The sequence below is a fragment of the Felis catus genome, chromosome B4 (assembly GCF_018350175.1).
Source record: "Felis catus isolate Fca126 chromosome B4, F.catus_Fca126_mat1.0, whole genome shotgun sequence".
NCBI classification, from domain to species: Eukaryota; Metazoa; Chordata; class Mammalia; order Carnivora; family Felidae; genus Felis; species Felis catus.
Genome location: NC_058374.1, coordinates 136,475,675 through 136,495,476, shown reverse-complemented (window position 1 = coordinate 136,495,476; position 19,802 = coordinate 136,475,675). Strand labels below are relative to the sequence as shown.

The following is a 19,802-nucleotide window of genomic DNA, read 5'->3' as shown; positions in this document are numbered from 1 at the left end:
CCCCCCCACCCCCGACCGCCATTTGCCGTGGTCTTGGGCACGCTCTGGAACCCGGAAGGAGGCAGGCAGAGGGAGAGAGCCAGGAGTAGGCAGGAGAGGGCATTTTTGCCTGGCTGCAGAGGACAGTGGTGGGAAGCACGTCCCTCTCCTGCTGTAGAGAGGGATGCAGAATTGTTACAGAAAGAAAGGCAGCTTTACGTCTGCTCCGACTCTTGCCTCCCAAGTAGCTGTGTGCTCTTTCCACACCACCACCTTCCCTCTGAATGACCCAGTCACCTCGATCACTTGTATTGAAACCTGGCGTGGCTCACTTTCCGTCACCCAAAAACTATTTGTACCCTACGTGTTTATCCACCCTTGTTTTCAGTGTTGTTTGCAGCCCACGTGATTTTCTCGGTAGAGAGTCCAAAAGGATCTTCCAGAACACACTAGAATTAATAACAGAAGTTAGAAGGTCAGTGTTCAAAGATCAATAGTATTTCTATAAGCTGCAGTAATCAATTAGAAAAGTAAACTTTAAAATATCATTTCTAATAATTTTATTTAAAAAAATCAAAGGCCTAGAAACACAACCTAACAAAAAAAAATGAAAATTCTCTACATTAAAGACTACAAAGATTGCTTATAGGAGTAATAACAAGTCCTTCACAAACCTCCGGTAAATATCAGAGGAAGGAATACCTCCCAATTCATTCTCTGAGGCCGATGCTACTTTAATACTAAAGCCAGACAAAGAGATCACAAGAAAACGAACAACCAATATCCTTCATGAATATTGTTGTAGAAATTCTCAGCAAGACATAAGTAAACCAAATCCAGCAACACAAACAAAAGATTAAATGCTATGACCATGTGGGATTTATCCCAGGTTTGCAGGCTTGGTTCGACTTCCAAAAAATCAATTAATATAGTACACAATGTTAATAGAATTAAGGGAAAAAAACCACACGATCGTCTTGAAAGATGCAGAAAAAGGATTTGCAAAATCCAGCCCTGTTTCGTGATAACTTTCAACAGACCAAGAGCAGGGAAATTCCTTAAACTGATGAAGGGCATCTACAACGAACCCATAGCTAACAGCACAGTTAAGGGTAAGAGACTGAATACTTTCCCCCAGGATGATGAAAAACACAAAATGTCAACTTTTGCTACTTCTCTGCAACGTTGTACTGAAGTTCTAGACAGTGCAATCCTGGAAGAAAAGAAATAGAAGGCATCCAGATTGGAGAGGAAGAAGTAAAACTGCCCTTACTTACAGACAACACAGTGGACACACACAGACTTCTGCAAATAATAAATGTGTTCATCAAGGTTGTAGAATATAAGACCAATATACCCAAATCAGTTACGTTTCTATCAACTAGCAACGAACAACCTGAAAAGGAACTTCAGAAAGCAGTGCCACTCACAATAGCATCAACAAGTATAAAATACCCAGTAGTAAATTTAACAAAAGTGCCAGACTTGTACACTGCAAATTACAAAACACTATTAAAAGAAATTAAATAAAATGTAAATAAATGAAGAAACATTCCACAGTCATGGATTGGAAGATTCGATAGTATTAAGATGGCAGTTCTCTCCAAATTGATCTATAGATTCAACAGGTTCAATGCAAACCCTGTTGAAATGCCAACTGTCTATTTTTTTAATGTTTATTTATTTTTGAGAGAGAGAGAGAGAGAGCATAAGCAGGAGAAGGGCAGAGAAAGAGGGAGACACAGAATCCAAAGCAGGCTCCAGGCTCTGAGCTGTCAGCCCAGAGCCCAACATGGGGCACGAACTCACGAACCTTTGAGATCATGACCTGAGCCAAAGTCAGACGCTCAACCGACTGAGTCACCCAGGCACCCCAATTTTTTTCAACTGTCTTTTTTTTGCAGAAATTAAAAATTGATTTTAAAATTCATATGGAAATGAAAAGATTGCCAAATAGCCAAAACCAATCTTGGAAAAAAAGAACGAAGTTAGAGCACTTTGGGATCTTAGTACAGAGCTATGGTGTCAGAACAGTGTGACAATGGCAGGAGGATAGACAGATTGCTCAATGGAACAGAACCGAGAGTCCAGAAATAGACCTTAATGTTTATGGTCAATCCGTCTTTGACAAGATCAGTGGGAGAGAGGATCATCTTTCCAACAAATGGTCCTGAGACTGTTGGATAGCCACGTGCAAAAAAGAGGAACTGCCTTACCTCATACACAACTAAAAATGGACCATAAACCTAAATATAAGAGTTAAAATGACAAAACTCTTAGAAGAAGGCATGTGCGTAAATCTTTGTGACCTGTGTTGGGCAAGTATTTCTTAGGACACTAAAAGCATGATCCATAAAGGGGGAAAAAAACCCCATAAACTGGAATCATCACAATTAAAAAATTGTGCTCCAAATGATACCATTAAGTCACATTCTGGGAGAAAATAAATGCAAATTATATATTGGGTAAGGGACTTGCCTGGAGACTATGTAAGAACTCTTCGAACTCAGTAAGAGGACAACCCAATGTAAAAAATGGGCAAAATATTTGAATAGACGTTTCATCAAAGAAGATACACGAGGGGCACCTGGGGGGCTCAGCCAGTTGAGTGTCCGACTTCGGCTCAGGTCACGATCCCGCGGTCCGTGAGTTCGAGCCCCGCGTCGGGCTCTGTGCTGACAGCTCACAGCCTGGAGCCTGCTCAGGATTCTGTGTCTCCCTCTCTCTCTGCCCCTCCCCCACTCGCACTCTTTCTCTCTCTCTCTCTCTCAAAACTAAACATTAAAAAATTAAAAAAAAAAAGACCTATGAATGGCCAATGAGCACGTGAAAAGATGGTCAACATCCTTAGACACCAGGGATGCGAGTCAGAAGTATGCTGGTGCACCACTTGCCAGTTTATGGTGATGATGAAGTCACAAAGGCAGCAGTCAGTGGACCACGTCAGGGACGTGGACATGGAATTTTCTCTCCTACTGGTGGAAATAGAAAATGGTACAGCTGCCGTTGAAACAACATGGTCGTTTCTTTAAAATTTAAACAGAAATTTACCACCTGACCCAGCAATTCCACTCACAGGTAGCTGCCCAAGGGAAGTAAAAACATTTTGTCCACACGAAGACTTGTGTGCAGATGTTCATACCCACGTTATTCATAATCTCCAAACGAGGCGGTCCAAGTGTTTATCTGCTTGCGGTAAGAGAAACAAAATGTGGCATATCCATACAGTGGAATAATAACAAGGATGAAAAGGAACGAAGTACCGATCCATGGCGCATCCTGGATTGAACCGCGAAAATGTTATGGCAGGTGATAGAAGCCAGATGCAGAATGCATACTGATGCATAAACTGTATGCTTCTGTATACACGAAATATCCAGACCAAAGCAAACACCGAGAGACAACAAATAGATCGGTTGCCTTGGGTTGGGGACGGAAGTGAGGAGTGGCTGTGAGTGGACGCAAGGTTTCTCTCGTGACGGAAATGTTCCGGAACCAGATGGTGGTTGATGGTTGCACAATGCTATACGCTTACTGAAAACCATAATTGTCCTACTTGGACAATAAATAGTTGATTATCACTCCCAAGCTAAAAAGTAAGCAGGCATACATTCCTCTAGATTATCTAATTTTCCCGGAGACAACCTTGTATCCTTTTCTGGCTTTGGACCCCAAAGTAACGGTTGACATTTGCACACCACTTTGTCACTTAGGAAGCCCCCCTGCCACATTAATATTCACACTCTCTATGAGGAGGTAGGGGTTCTTTATTCCCCCTGTTTTTTTCCAGTAAACAGTATCTCTTACTTTTGATACTTAATTTACTTATTGGTAATTTTTTATTCTGGCGGAAGAATTTGCCTCACAGTATTTTGCTGATATGTTTTCTTTATGCAGCATGGCTGAGATTTTTCTTGCTAAGTAATTGTCCATTTATGTAATTGATGAGGTTGGTGGTAGTGAAAATAAGCATCATTAATATTTTTAGTAAATCGGCAAGTTGTTAATTGAATTGCCGGGAAGTTGTGTGCCCTGTATGACGGAGCCACATAGCCCTCAGGTGGGGACAGGGTAGGAGGAACTGTCACCGCCAGCGCTCAGCCTGTCCTGGGGAGGGCATCAGCCTGTGCTTGCGAGATGGGTCTCCCTCCTCTCTTGGGGCCCTCTCCTGCCCGTGCCCTGACAGACAGCATTGTGGGAGCAGCCCTGCAGGGTCCCAGCGCACCCCGACCCTTGCCCCACCCCACACACTGCCCTTGGCTCCCAGTGTTACATAGTGACCACCAACTGAGGGATTATTGCTTCGTCATAATTCTCTTCGGCCAGAGCCCACTCTTTACTCAGTGATGTCATATATATATATGTATATGTATATATATATATACACATATATATATGTACACACACAATGTGTATATATACATATACGTGTATATATATACACATATATAAATGTATATATTATACATACAATGTTTGATGTTATATATATGTATGTTATATATGTTATATATATGTTTATGTTATATATGTTATATATATATAATGCTTTCCTTCCTTTTTCCTTTTTTAAAAAAATTGCCTTTTAAAAATATATATAACGTTAAAAATATATATATGTTATATATGTTATATGTATGTTACATATATATGATATATATATGTTATATACGTTATTGTATGTTATATAATGCTTTCCTTCCTTTTTCCTTTTTTTAAAAAAATCCCCTTATATACATTCTCATGCTCAGAAACCCGACGGACGAATAACAGGGGAAGAATTGCGACATATTCTAAATTGCGAGGCTGTAAAAATCAGCGATTCAGAATTCAAAGAACTAATGCAGACCCTTGACCCTGGGGGCACTGGATGGGTCAACGTCAACACGTTCATCCAACTGCTTGAAGAGAACCCTGAGGTGAGTTTTACAACAACTCCATGTTTGATTTTCTCTTTATGGCAGGAAATTAAGTATTTTTAGTGAATATGGGATGCAGGTGAAATTGGCCTTAAATAAATGACTACACGTTTTTCAGCTGAGTTGATTTTCATTTTAAGGAAGAGTTAAGTGTCTGAGTTGTTTGATTTTAACTCTTGATGTCTAAATCTTATCCAAGGGTGATGTTTGACGTTTTCTGGGAAGCCATCCTAGAATGAGGGCACCTATATATGCAGGATGTAACCTTCTTTTCACAGCGTGCCAGTGACACCCCTCCTGCAACCGCGTCTTACACGGTTTCCCATTTTAAACAGTAACTGTTTATTGCCTCTAGTGACCAATACTTTTCTTTTTTTTTTTTTAATTTTTTAATGTTTATTTGTTTTTGAGAGAGAGAGAGAGAGAGAGAGAGAGAGAGACAGAGCACGAGCGGAGGGAGGGGCAGAGAGAGAGGGAGACAGAATCTGAAACAGGCTCCAGACTCTGAGCTGTCAGCACAGAGCCCGACGCGGGGCTGGAACTCAGAAACCGTGAGATCGTGGCCTGAGCCGAAGCGAGACGCTTAACCGACTGAGCCACCCAGGTGCCCCCAATGCTTGCTTTTCCTTTGACCGAAAGGCTGACAGAATTTTATTATTAGAAATGTTGTTTTGTAATTTTAATAGCTATTAGCGCTTAAAAATTTTAAGAACTTTAAAAAATTAGATTAGTGTCAGGCAATGCATTGGATAGGCATTGGGAGATTCTTGTTGAAGTGTTTTAGACTTCTTTTAGCAGGTGCAAATTAGCTTTTCATCAATATTACGATTTCCCGAGCACCCACCTTGTGCAAGGTGGCGACCGCATCCTAAACCAACGTCGTTTGGTCCTTCTTGAGTCCTAGTTCAAAAGTAAGTCCCAGGGCCCTCACACAGGACAGAGTAATTGGACCTTTTCCTGAACTCTGCTGTGTGACTCCTGTGTTAGCTGCTGAGAATTGTGGCTTCTGACCATCACAGCAACCCCACACGCAGCATCTTTCTTGAAAAACAAAATATGGCGGGGGTGCATCCAGTTTCGTCTCAGGTCATGATCTCACGATTTGTGAGTTCAAGCACTGTGTGGGGATCTGTGCTGACAGCTCGGAGCCTGGAGCCTGCTCGGATTCTGTCTCTCTCTCTCTGCCCCTCCCCTGCTCTCACTGTGTTTCTCTCGAAAACAAATAAACATAAAAAATTAAAAACAAAACATGGACATGGAAACCATCTGCTCTCCACGTGGCAAGTGGCATGGTCTTTGCTTAATATGAACCACACCCATCAGCCTCCATGCTTAAAAGCCTCAGATGGGTGTCAGGGCTCCTAGGTGAAAGCTGAAGTTCCTTCCCTGGTTGGTAAGGGGCCCACATGGTCCAGCCCTGCTGCCCGGCTCCCAGAAGCCTCATAGGCCACACTGGCTCGGGTCCTTGGGCGCCCCCAGGTCCCTCCTCCATTCTTGGGGTGCTGCAGCTCCTGCCAGGATTCCATCCATGCTGCTCTCCCCTGCTGGGGCCATTCTGCAGGTCTTGGGGCACCGGCGCCTTCCCAGGGACCCTCGGTGGCACCTCTGGCAGCCACCGACCTCACACACCTGCCCAATCATGGTGTCACAACTTTGTCATTATGTGGTCATGTCTCCACAAAGATGGAGGCCCATCGTGGCCACGGGGGCTAGCCCGGTGCCGGGCACACTCACAAAACAGTGTGGTGAGTGGATGAATGAGCATATACGAACGAACCAGAAAGATTAGAAAACACAGGAGCGCACATAGAAGGAAAAGAGAAACACCACTAATTCTAACGTTGAGGAGTTGTTACCCACTCACTCTTACACTTTGTTGTATGTGCTTATGAACCCGTACACGCACACACACATTGTTTTCAGCTTTGTTGCCGTTATTATACAAAAGCTGCGCATATTTAATTTATGCAATTTTATGAGTTAGATACATACTTTGATATATGATATCTATTCTATTTTAAAATGAGATACTATAGGGGCACCTGGGTGGCTCAGTTGGGTAAGCGTCCGCCTCTTGATTTCAGCTCAGGGCATGATCTCGCGGTTCATGAGTCTGAGCCTCTGTGCTGACAGTGTGGAGCCTGCTTGGGATTCTCTCCCTCTCCTCTCCCTGCCCTTCCCCCACTCACACACTTTCTCTCTCAAAATAAATAAGTAAACTTAAAAGAAAATAAAATGAAATGAGATCCTATAATTAATGACTTTTCAGTCCATGCTGTCCCCTATTAACATGCTGTTAACACTGTTAATAAAAATTCTGTATGATCTTAAAAGATAGAGTAACGATTCCCTGTTGCAATCCAGGTGTTTGGTTTTTTTCCCCTTTTATAAATTTTGCTACAGTGAATATTGTGGTGCCTGCTTTTTCAACCACCCTATGAGTATTCTTTTAGTATAGATTTCTAGAAATGGCATTATTGGGTCAAAGGATACATCTCATTCTTTAAGTTAGCTTAATTATTTGAGAAGGGGAATATATGTGTGAAGTACAAAATGCAAAAGGTGCAAATGGGAACACGGTGACAGTTAAGTTTTTCTTCCACCTCTGTTCCCTCCCCACCCCCACAGGTGGTTGCTGCCGCCCCACGGCCTGTGGATTTAGCAGATTGTCCACGATTAGCCCGTGTCGATACTGGCAATAGGCCTCCTTTCTCATTTTTACTATTCTGAAAGGCAGAAATGCCGTCCCACTGTTGTTTTATGTTGCGTTTACTTACTAGGTGATAGACTTCTTTTACGTGTATTGTACTTTTTTTTTTTTTAAATAAGTTCAGGTTAAATGCTATTATCCCCATTTCCAGGTGGGGATTAGTGGGCAAACTCATTTGCTCACGAACTCAAAGTGAATTGGCGAATCAGTCCATGTCTGTCTGCCTCCAAAGGTCCTCCTGCCTTTATGAGTGATTTGTGTTTGTATACTTTTCTCTTTCCCAATTAGACAGGAAAACAAGTTGCAGACCCCAAAACGCCTCTCTTCCTGGCTTGAGATTCAGTAAGTAACACTTCCCACGTGGTCCCAGGGTGCCACCACCCCAGGTTACAAATGTGCCGCTTGGTAGATATGTCTGTTTGCTTTTTTTTATGATAGGTGGAAGAGATCGTCCATGACTCAATTACTAGGAATCTGCAAGCCTTCTATAAAATGCTACAGGCATATGACCTCGGAGACACAGGGCTCATTGGTCAAAATAATTTCAAGAAAATCATGCACATATTCTGCCCCTGTTTAACAGCTGAGCGTTTACTGAAGTAAGTTTCTTGGTAACAAAATTAATCCGTGTCGTGTTTTCATCAAGCCCATTTGTAACCCTCAACCTTTTCCTACATATGTTTGCAGTACCGATAGGGAGGACTGATAATAACTGCTGGTTACTGGGTGCTCACTAACGTAGGACACGGGTCGAGAGTTGGGCATGTGCTCTATGATTTAGTCCTCGCGACAACCACGGAAGGTGGCTGCTACTCCTTTTCGTGGGTAAGGAAGCCGAGGTCTGGAGAAGCCACGTAGCTATTCAGAGTCGTGTAGCCCGGAGGCTGTGTGCAGCCTCGTTCCTTCCCGGTCTCCGTGACTTCTCTGCTCTCAATCGTGATGCCATTTTTCCCTCCCGGGGCGTCTGGCTACGATCAGCCATCCTGTGGAGAGACGCCGGGATTGTGGTTCTGTCTCACTTGAGTTTAAAACTTGCCTCGTGGTGGCTGGGCCAAGCTGGAGGGGGGCAGGGATCTTAAGAGAGAGAAGAGGGCCCCTGAGGGTCTCCTGCCCCTGTGTCCCATTCACCCAGGCCACGGCTGCCCTTGGGGTGTGGGGCCCCTTGCCCCCTCTCTGCAGTGACCTTGAGAACCTACGGCCCGAGTCTTGCCATTCTGCAGGGGGTGACGCTTCCCACATCACTACCCGAACGTCCCGCTGTCCGCCGAAGCTTGTTGCTGTAGGACTCGGAGCTGCATGACCTTAGAGACTGGTGCATGTGTCCTGCTGTGGACGGTGATCTGGGAGATTACTTTCGGTGGAAATCCAATAGAGTCGGGGGGACGGAAGTTACTCTAATTCCCTTTCAGTCCTCTCGCGTGGAAAGTTTGAAATCTTAACATTTGTCGCTTTTGATTGCATTACATCGATTTCAGGTGACCCAAAACACAGTCGGTCTCCTGGTAGCTGTTGGCCGCTTGAGTCTCCTCTCTGTGAACATTCCTGTTTCCTGACCCGTTTTCCCTGTGGTTGGTTTTTGTAGGAAAAGAAGGGTTTACAGGAAGAGGGTGAGGCCGAGGCTTTCCCGAGCAGGAGGGGCTCGCAGAGCTCGGTGTTTGCGTTCATCTGAGTTTATTGGACGTTTGCAGAAAGGCCGGTTTGCTGGAGGGTGGGAAACATGGGAAAGGGGAGAGACAGGTGGCAGCAAGTCCAGAGAGAGGGTTCTAGAGGGAGCTCAGGGGGGACTGGGTGGGGCCCGGGCAGGGGAAGAAGCGAGTGTGCAGAGGAGTGGAGGCACATTGGGCGGCTGGCAAGTCACGTGGGGCTGTCGGGGCAGGAAGTTATATAGGGAGGAACAGCAGGGCTGCTGCCGAGGGCCAGGCAGGAATGACCCAGCCCAACCAGGGGACGGGTCAGCCTTCAGGGCGTCTTGACAGGTCATCTGGTTCCCTAGCAGCATCTTAGAATCATCTGGAGAGCTCTGAAACCCCCAGTGCCCATGCCTTGTCCAGGGTACCGTTCTATTGAAGCCCCCACTGGCTCTCACGTGCAGCCGCGGTGGACAAGCACAGCCCAGGGGTCAGGTGACAATTTCAGATTTGTGCTTTGCAAGGATTACCGTGGAGAAAGCGCAGGGCGAGAGGAGGACGGGTGGGTAACGCGGCGGTGGCGGTGGCGGTGGCACCGCAGAGGGGCGGCTGCGGGTGGTAAGCTTGACAGAAGGACAAGACCCGGTGACTGGACGTGGAGGTGGACGGGGGCGGGGGAGGGGGCCCCGATGCCGGCCAGAGGCAGTGTCGGCCAGTTAGGAGACACGGAGTGACACTCCGGAAGGAGACTCCCAGAGGGAGTGGGTGCACAGAGCGGCCTGGGCTGCACGGTTTTGGAGTCTTCCTTGCACAGACGGCCTGAGCATCTGTTCGGCAGGGGTTCATCTGGGAGCACATAGCAGACCGTCCGAGGTGAGAGGGTGCGGGTAGGACCTGGCGGAATACCCCCCACTCACCAGTGACCTGGCTGGCACCGCCAGCAAGGGAGGCGGAGAATTCTGGTCAGGGTGACGGTCCAGAGCCTGTGGTGTTGGGTGTTCAGGGAGCAGGAGGAAGTCTGTGGGTCAGGGGGCACGCGGGACGGAAGCACGGGGTGAGCACTCACACAGAGTGGCTGTTGCCTTAGCAGACTAGGCCTCAGGAGAGAAGCAGGACCCGTGGGGCTGGAAGGGGCGAGGTGGACCCAGCAGGTGCAGTGAGCTTGCAAGGAGGGTGGAGAATGCAGTGTTGAGAAGTGATTGACTCCCGAAGCTCCAGAACCCGGGGTAGAACAGCGTCCGCGTGCGGTCAGGGCTTAGTAAGTGTTGAGTGAAGGATGAAAGGAAGGAAGGGAGGGAGGAAAGAAGAAAAGGGGGAAAGAAGGGAGGAAGGAAGAAAGGGGGAAGGAGGGAGGGAGGGGGGAAGGGAGGGAGGGAGGAGGGAAGAAGAAAAGGAGGGAAGAAGGGAGGAAGGGAGGAAGGAAGGGGGAAGGGAGGAAGGAAGAAAGAAAAATAAGTAAGCTGGGGTGCCTGGGTGGCTCAGTCAGTTGAGGCTCTGACTCTTGATTTCAGCTCAGGTCATGATCCCAGGGTCATAGGATTGAGCCCCACATCTGGGCTTAAGATTCCCTCTCCCTCTCCCTCTCCCTCTCCCTCTCCCTCCCTCTGTCCCTCTCCTAGCTCTCTGTCTCTCAAATTAAAAAAAAGAAGGAAGGAAGGAAGGAAGGAAGGAAGGAAGGAAGGAAGGAAGGAAGGAAGGAAAGAAAGGAAAGGAAGGGAAAGAAAAGAAAGAAAGAAAGAAAGAAAGAAAGAAAGAAAGAAAGAAAGAAAGAAAGAAAGAAAGAAAGAAAATGAAATCCAGTGGATTGGTCATGCAGGTAGTTGGGTCTTCGAGACGGGAGTGTGTCTAATCCATTCTCCAGTCTCCAGTCACAACTACAGATCTGTTCATGCTAAACCTGCTCAAAACACTTGCATCCTGTTGCTGTTAGGAAGACACCCAGACGCTTTTAAGAATGACTTCCCAGGCCCCTCATGATCGTCGCACCCCCAGAGCCCGGGCTCTGCAGCCAGACTGCCTGGGTTCACATCCCGGCTCAGCCCTGAACTAGCTGTGCACTTGGGCAAGTTCCTTAACCTCTCTGAGCCTCAATTTCCTTGCTCAGACGTTACTTAGGAGAATGTGGTAAGGGTCAAGGGAGATCCCAGACGCAGAGCCCTCCATCCAGCGCTGAACTTTAGAAACGTTTACTTCCGCTGCTCTCCATCCAGCCCGGACTGAGCTGCTTTCTGTTTCCTGAAAACACCCAGCTCTCTCACGTCTGGGCTTCTAGATGGCCTCTTCCCTCAGTTCCAAATGCCTACTTTCCCGGCCGCTTGGCCCCATGAGGTGGGGACTGTTTTGTCTGTTCACAGTTGTAGCTGTGACGCTTAGCACGGTGTCATTTACCTGGCAGCATAAATATTTCTCGAAGCAGTTCTATCCATGGCCGGAGCTTCCTGAACCGAGGATGGCCTCCGAGCTCGTGCGGTGCCCCTGGTTGTGTGTAAAGCATCATCGTGATAATCGCGATGCTGTTATTACCGCTGCAGTTTCTTGAGCGCATGCACACGTCCGTGTAGTGCTAGGAGCCTTCTATGGATCGTGTTACTTAATGCTTATAGTAGTCCTCTGAGGTGAGTGCATTTTATAGACGAGGAAACTGAAGCATAGAAAAGGTGATGTGCCCCAGGCCGGCGATTCTCTACCCTCTGATAGGCTTAAAAGTTCTTGAGGGCCTCAGAGTTTTCGTTACATGGAATAGATCTCTCAGTATGACTGTATTAGAAATTCAAACTGAGACCTTTGGAAAACGTTAATGCAGAAGATCAGCGTGTATTTCCCCATTGCGTTTCCCTGTAGGCTCCGGAGAAACCTGGGGGTTTCAAAATAATGACATATTGGGCGATGAGGAGGGTACAGAAATTAGAGCAGGTGTAGACACAGGTAGCCTTGCTGGTAAAAGGCTGTCAAGAAACTAAGCTAACCTCTGAAAACTCACCCTAGCTCCTCATTTATGCCCAAAACATTTGTGCAGCCTTTGAAAACGTCAGAGGACACAACCTGCCTGAGCACACATTCTGGCGCTTGTCACACGTCATGTGGCCTCCGAGAAACCCACTGTGCGCGAGAGGCGCGGGGTAGTGCTTGTATGAAAATAGTTCGGGTCCCTCCCCCCCGCTTGCCCTGGAAGTGCCCACCCACCACACCTCCTGCCCGCTGCCCCCAGTGATGGGACTGTTAAGCCCAGAGCTGATATTCAAGCCCAGGGAGGCAGATTCCAGGGCCCGCACCCGGAGTCACCGCGCTCTGTTGCCTTCTGTATTTTAACAAGTACGTGGAATATTGTTTTGGTCTCTAGGCTTTACCAAGCTTGCCACAATGAGCACATACAACTTTTATGATTAGAAGAATATTAAGAAATAAAATGTGGGGGGAGAAAAGTAGTCCTTGCCCTATCGGTGGGTTCCTACGTTTTTCTAAAATATTTGCCTCTGCCAAATTTCCAATATAGGTACTTCCATGATTCCACACCAGAACTTGCAATTTAAAAAAAGTATTCTTTTTGTATGTGTTATATCTTTATTGCAGCATTCTTCACAAACTATAAACTGTGCATATTTAAATGATACAGGTTGAGGACCTCCATCATGTATCTATATCTGTGAAGCCTTCACAAGCCATCAGTCAAGATATCAAACATTCCCATCCCTCCCCCGCCCCGCCCCGCAAAGCTTCCTCATGCCCTTCTGTGAGTCATCTCTTCTACAGCCCTAGCAACCTCTGATCTGCGTTCTGTCACTGCGCGTGACTTTGAATTTTCTAGGGTTGTATATAAATGAAAGCATGTGGGACGTTCTCCTTTTTGTCAGGCTCTGTTCCCCACGCATAATGATTCTGAGATTCATTCACGTTGTTACGTGTATGTGCAGCTGGTCTCTTTTTATTGCTGAGTAGTATTCCATTCCTTCCCACAGCGTGTGGAGCCACTCATATGGGGGACCTTTGGGCTGTTTCCAGTGTTTGGCTACTGCAAATAAAGCTGAATAGATTGTACAGGTCTTCGTATAGACCTACACATCTCTATTTCTCTTGGGTAGATACCCGAGGGCAGAGGGGCTGGTTCCTCTGGATGAGTGTGTATTTAAGGTGTGTATGCGAGGTGTATGTTCAAGGTGTATATGCCGGGTGAGTGTTCAAGGTGTCTTCCAGAATGGTTGCACCATTTTGTACCTCACCAACCACAGGTATTCCCATCCTTGTCAGCACTTGGTAGGGTCAGTCTTTTTAATTTCCGCCATCCTAATGGGTGTGTTCTGATCCTTTTAAAAATTCAGACTCTGCAGTAAGTTTCAGGATATCACTTCAGGAAGAATCCTTTACAAGGAACTTTTGGCACGTGTCGGAATTAGCGGTCCACCCACCATCTCTCCAGCTCTTGTTCCAAAGGATCAAGTGTTCGGTGAACATTTTAATAAAGAGGAACAGCAGCAGCCAGACCTTCCTGAGAGGTAAAACAGAACAAAAGGAAAACGCGTATCAAAACCACAGTGTCTGTTGGAGGGGAGGTGGTTCGTAAATATTCATTAACTAAACGCATGTCTTAATATTTTATTACTTAAGTGAGAAAAATGGCAAACCATACATACAGCGGGTAGAGTCAGGGGAGTTGAGAGCAAGCAGAGATCTTAGGGATGAGTGGGTTGACCTATTCATTCTGGAAATGAAAGCACTTAGGTCTGCAAGGTCTGGGGACTGACCTCAGGTTACTCGCAAACTTAGTGGCCACCCTGGGTCAAGAACCCAGGACCTTCAACTCCCAGAGAACCTGTCTGCCACACAACCATTACATGCCTGCGTTCACATTTGTCCTTTTCCAGAAACTTAGACCTCTTACGACTGTTTAATATTTATGGTAAAATATACCCATTAAACCAGTTAACGTTTTCTGACATGAATGATAGAATTATTCAAATGATCACCAAATTGAATTGTAACAATAAAACATGCTTAGCAAATCTATTAAACATCGGACTGATGAATATTCTAGCCCTTCCTCATTTTGAAAAATATAGGTTTAGTCTAATGAAAAGATACTATTTTAACTTGCTGGTTCATAGCTTATAATAAATCCACAAGGAAAGTTAAAATGTAGACCTATTCAGCAGACTTCGCTCTGTCATTTCCCTTTAAAAAGTTCTTAAGTAGAGAGCAGTGGGAATATTTTAATGCTGTGCTAATGAAATTTGAATATCTGGACATTTCAGTGGTAGCTTTATAAATGGGCAGAAGGATTGTATTTTAAGGGAAAGGTTAAATAGTCTGTGACAAGGTATGTCTGCCTCCTAAAACCAATGGAAGAAGTAATGATAATTATGTGTTTTATAAAATGTGGGCATTCCCGGAGAGCTCTTCAAAGCTGATGGAAGCAGCAGGAGGGGAGAAGTCCTTTCTCCAAGAGAAAGGCTCAGCTCTTCCCCTTCCCCGACTCCAGTGGGGTCCCAGAGACTTCTGGAGAGCTGGAGAATTCATTATCCTCAACTGCACACTCTCTCCCCCTCCCCCACACAGCACGTGGCATAAAATCTGGGTTTGATAAATCCAGTTGACTGTGTAAATCAACTTGGAATAATTGCAAACTTCCCTTCCTTCCCATGGCTGTTTGATGACTTTTTGGACCTGGCTATCGCTAAATGGCCTATTGAATTTAAAGCTTTGTAAAGGGCTGTGACTTTTCATCTTCCGACTTCACACAAATATTTACTTTTCCCCGCCATGTCGGCCAGTCACATGCCCTATTGAGCCAGCTCAAAGCACAGCTGAGAACCTTAGCACAAGGATAACAATTTCCTGGAGCTCCCCGCTCCGGCCTGTGGCCACATACTCGCCACACGGGGAGAGTTTTCACCTGACACAGTGCTGCGGACCTCTCTGGAACCCACAAGCCATGGGCGGGTAAGAAGTTCCCCAGCCACTCCATCTATCTGAGAATCTGGTTTCTTGTTGGTGAGAAGGGGCTGGTAGGCCTCCTGTTGCCCTGGGTTGAATCGAAATCGGGTGAGGTCTGTAGGAAGCACTCTGCTAAATTCCCGATTGTGATTTTAGAACCAAGCCCACTGGGGACAAAAGCACCCTGACCAAGAAAACGACTAAGGAGGAAGTGGTCGAAAAACACAAAAGATGCATACAGCAGCAGGACCCAACATTCCGAAAAATATCTCTTGACTTCGGCAAGGAGCCGGCTGGCAAAGTTAACGTGCATGACTTCAAGAAGGTAGGGGAATGGGTTTCTCTGTGTTTCTGGGTTTTCTTTTGCTCCTGGAGAGGTTCATACTAACAGGCTTTAAAGGGTAGGCATTACATTTTCAGTGAGGGTTTATTCCCTTACCGGCAAATCACATTCATTTCTAGGCATCGTTCAACAACGTAAAAGGATTCTTTTGGCCAAAAATGTCCTTGGCAACTTCCTTCAGAGGATACGTATGGACGTGGCTAGTTTGGGATATTTAAACTTTCGAATGAAGCATTCACTGAAGTGTCGTTCTGGACGGCTGCGGGGTGCCTGGCTCCAGCCATCGTGCGTGGAGCGCATCCTGGGGCAGAACGGCGGTGCCGGGAACAAAAACTTCTCAGGCCCCTTCCCTGCCAGCGAGGAGTTTGGTGATGCTGTGGTCACAGAGCTGGGGTTTGTGCCTCGAGAAAGTGAAAAAAAAAAATCTGGCAGTAAAAGCTGGGAAGCTCAGAGTGCTGATTTGCATGCGCTTGTGGGAGCTGGAAGGTTCTGCCAGAAAGGACTCAGCTTGAAGGGTTCTGCACAGACTTCTCAGGAATTAATTTCAATGATTGCTTAAAATTCCTGTTACGACCCCTCCAGCTAATCATCTTCAGCTATTTTTAAGAAAAGCATTGCAGTTAATATGTAGCAGTGTCTGTGTGGACAAATTTAGAAGAAGGCAATGAAATGTATTTCCAAGAAGAGAATAATTATATCAGTAGCTACTATTTATCTGCCTGGGGGTGGGATGGGCAGCTACTGAAACAGCCCAGACCTCCCGCCACCCCTCCCAAGACTGGATGATGTGCAGACATGGGGCATGGTGAGGGGGACAGATTCAAGAAATATTTGGGGAGAATGGGTAATGGATAAGAAAGAGGCAAATGGGCAAGGATAGTTCCTCGATCTCTGGTTTGAGGGACTGGCTGGCTGATAATCAGTCATCGGTAACTCCAGCGAGCGGGACGGATGGTGGTATGTGGGTGTGAATCACCTGATACTCCCAGGGTGCCTTGTCCTAGACTCCTTCGTCCCCAAGTCCCCTGGCACAGTCCCGACCCCTCACGCCCCACAGTCTAGAACGACCATAGTGCTCAATGCTCTCGATCATGGAGTCGGTTCACAGGTTCACAGGAGACCAGGAACCCACCAGGCTGCCGCTGGTTGTTCAGAGGGACGGTGCTTCCCTTAGAGACGGGCGGTGGGTGGCGGCAGAGCAGGGACGCCCGCCCAGACCGCAGACCCCCCGCACAGCTCTTTCCACTGCTCGCCCGAGAACAGGCCAGTAAGCTCAGCGGCGGGTTCTTCCATCCCAGGGCTTCTGCGCCATTGCTAGGCCAGCGACCCCCTTGCGGGCACCTCTAGTTTGCATCCCGGAGCACCGTCCTAAAACTTCAGTCTCAGCTCCCCGCCTGCCTGCTGCACTTCTTCACGCGGGTGTCTAGAGACGCCCGTGTTCTCGCCAAGGCCGTTCTGCTGGCAGCCTGGCCATTGTCAAGGACGGCCTCTTCCCAGTTGCCGGGGGCTCCAGCCTGGGGTCTTCCTTGACTCTCCTCTTTGTCTCACACCCACCGCCGGTGCATCAACAGAGCCAACGGGCTCTGTGTGTTCTCAACCCGGCAGCCAGAGTCACACTCCAACAGGTCCGACAGAAGGGGCCACTCCTGCTCGGAACCCTCCCACGGCCCCCCACCTCGCTGGCATACGAACCAGAGTCCTCACAGGGCCTAGAGGCTCCCGCGCTGCCCAGCCCCTCATTATCTCTCTGATTTCCACTTTTCCCGCCCTCCCCGCTGCTCACTTCGCTCCGGCCACCCCAGCTTCCTGCTCTCCCGCAGACCGCTCCGCCTTGGCACGGGCTGTCCCCTCCACCTGGAGGACTGTCATTCCTATGGCAAATACAACCTGCTCTCCCACCTCGATCTCCTTTACCCCATTTTTCTTCTTGCGACGTTACCACCCACTACCACGCATCTTGTGCTGAGAACCCTTTCGTTCATTCCTTCGCTCTGCTGTTTGCTCGATTTCCTCCATTAAAACGTATGCTCCGAAGGTGGACATTTTTGTGTCTTTCGGACAGTGATGCATCCCAGATGCTTGGCGTGAAGCAGGGCCCTACATTTACTGAATGAATGGATGAGCTTGAAGAGTAACTATAGAGTCCCCAGGGGAGCCCAGAACGGACACCGCTTGGGGACTGAGGGAGACGGGTGTGTCGAAAGCCCATCAGGATTTCTAGGCATGAGGCTGGCTCCCACACCGCCCGTGGCCATGCCCAAGCCCACCCAAGCCCCCTCCTCCACCCCCTGAGTTTCCCTGCGTTCTTGCTGACCTTGAGGGGCACCTAGTAGAACACTTGTTCTTTTGCCTGGTTCCTGGCAGTGCCTGAGTGCCTCTCCTTCTCCCTCTCGGATCTCCTGGCTTTCCCAAGACTCCCCTGCCTCCTGAAGGTGTGCCCACGGTGAGGGGACAGGGAAGGAGAAACCACAAAAGGACAGGGCCAACATGCCGGGAGAAAAGTTGATGGGTGTTTTAACGACCAATTCGCTGTGAACCCGATGAGGCAGATGATTGGCTGATGTCCCCCCTGGTGACTTGTGGGGTTTAACCTTTGGGAAGCATCCTTTTTTTTTTTTTCCCAATATATGAAATTTATTGTCAAATTGGTTTCCATACAACACCCAGTGCTCATCCCAAAAGGTGACCTCCTCGATACCCATCACCCACCCTCCCCTCCCTCCCACCCCCCATCAACCCTCAGTTTGTTCTCAGTTGGGAAGCATCCTGTCGTTGACCAACCTTTTAGCCCAAAGATCAACAACCATGGGGTGATTTTAAACAGTCCACCTGGGACCTAGGTTTGAACTTCAAAAGCTAATAACTTCAAAGCATTATGTAAATATAAACTCCATTGTTAATCGAAGAGCTTGTTTCTAGATCAAGGTGCTTCTCCTACCAGGGAGGTCAGAGCTGGAGAAATGGTCTTACACCACAGAAAGAAACAAGAGTTTAGATTAGACATAATGCAGGGCATCTGGACATCGAAAGCTTGGGAATGTCGAACTTCAGTGGTAACGGTAAGGAAACCTTTAGAATCGACTCCTCTGAGATCTTCAAGGATAAATTACAATAGCCAGTGTGTAATCGTAGTAACAGCGGTAATAGCGGCGATGACGATGACGGCCGCCCCTGGAAAGTGACAATGCTGAGCGTGCTCATCACGACGGCCACCAGAGGTCCAGCCCCTCCTGTGCGCCCACACTGCACCCTGTTGCTTCGCGTATCTGATCCCTAATCCTCACAGAGACACTGTGGGGTGGACGTGACGCTGTGCCCGTTCCACAAGTGAGGGGACCGAAGCTCGGAGGTAGGACAGTGGCTCAGTGTTGTTCAGCTGGTAAGCCGTTCAGGCACTTGGACTGGAGTCCACGTCAGTCTCTCTCAGCCTCAGACCCTTGCTGGGTGGGTTTGCTGGGTGCAAGATGGGGTTGCTGGAAATAATTGCTGGCAGCTTTGAGGTTGTATCTGGCCTCAGGATTTTGGAAGACGAACATTCATTTCACTAACAGTGTTCTGTAACTTCTTCCTATCATTTTGGTCATGCCCTCCTTTCCCCCCAAATCTGTACCGCCCCAATGAGTTTGATACGGTGGTTGCCGATTTTCGTCCCAGAGGACTTGGGAGTGAGGCTCTCAGTCACATGCACCTGCTTGCCCAATTATGCATGCATGCGGTTGTTCATAATTTGAACGGAGGCAGCGCTCAGCATTGGTCCAGATACCTTGTCCTCTAAATGAGAAGTGCTGATTATTTATTCTCACCAGCCATTGCCTAACCAGCGGCTGGCCGTACAGGTTCAACGAGGGAAAGGTGTAATAGAATCTCAAACCGGGTGGGAACTTAGGGGTCACCAAATCCTGGGAGCCCCTGTGTTGTCATTGCTGGGAGCACCGTTTCAGGTTTCACCACCTCGGTCAGGAAGATTTTGTCTACAGTATGATTCGTTTGTTAACTAATAGCCTGTCTCCCCCTCTTTTTTCTCTCTTTAATATAAAAGATTTCAGAGTTTCTGGAGAGTGCGGTGACCAGTGACAGCACACGGAGTCGACAGTCCTGCCAGAGGCAGAGCTGTGGGGGTCTTAATGACCTCGGTGTGCTTTCTGTGGTTAAACGAGTCGTTTCCTCTGGGGATGGTGGGGGGGGCTATTCTTTCTGGAACGCCACTAGATCTGGTCTGGGCACATTGCACCCGACGTTAAACCATCTCTCACGGCAGCCCTGAAGGCGTATCTGTCTCCCAGGAAATGCCCCTC

At 47.5% G+C, this 19,802-nt stretch overlaps 1 protein-coding gene across 2 annotated transcripts in view; it reads left to right on the top strand.

Annotated features, from left to right (window-relative positions):
• EFCAB6 (EF-hand calcium binding domain 6) overlaps window positions 1-19,802 on the top strand; it is a 248,861-nt gene that overhangs the window by 120,099 nt on the left and 108,960 nt on the right. For both annotated transcript variants that reach the window (XM_023257575.2, XM_023257574.2), the window contains exons 14-17: window positions 4,731-4,898; window positions 8,047-8,207; window positions 13,553-13,726; window positions 15,321-15,489. In XM_023257575.2, the coding sequence (XP_023113343.2) occupies window positions 4,731-4,898; window positions 8,047-8,207; window positions 13,553-13,726; window positions 15,321-15,489 (672 nt within the window). The remainder of the gene's footprint in view (window positions 1-4,730; window positions 4,899-8,046; window positions 8,208-13,552; window positions 13,727-15,320; window positions 15,490-19,802) is intronic.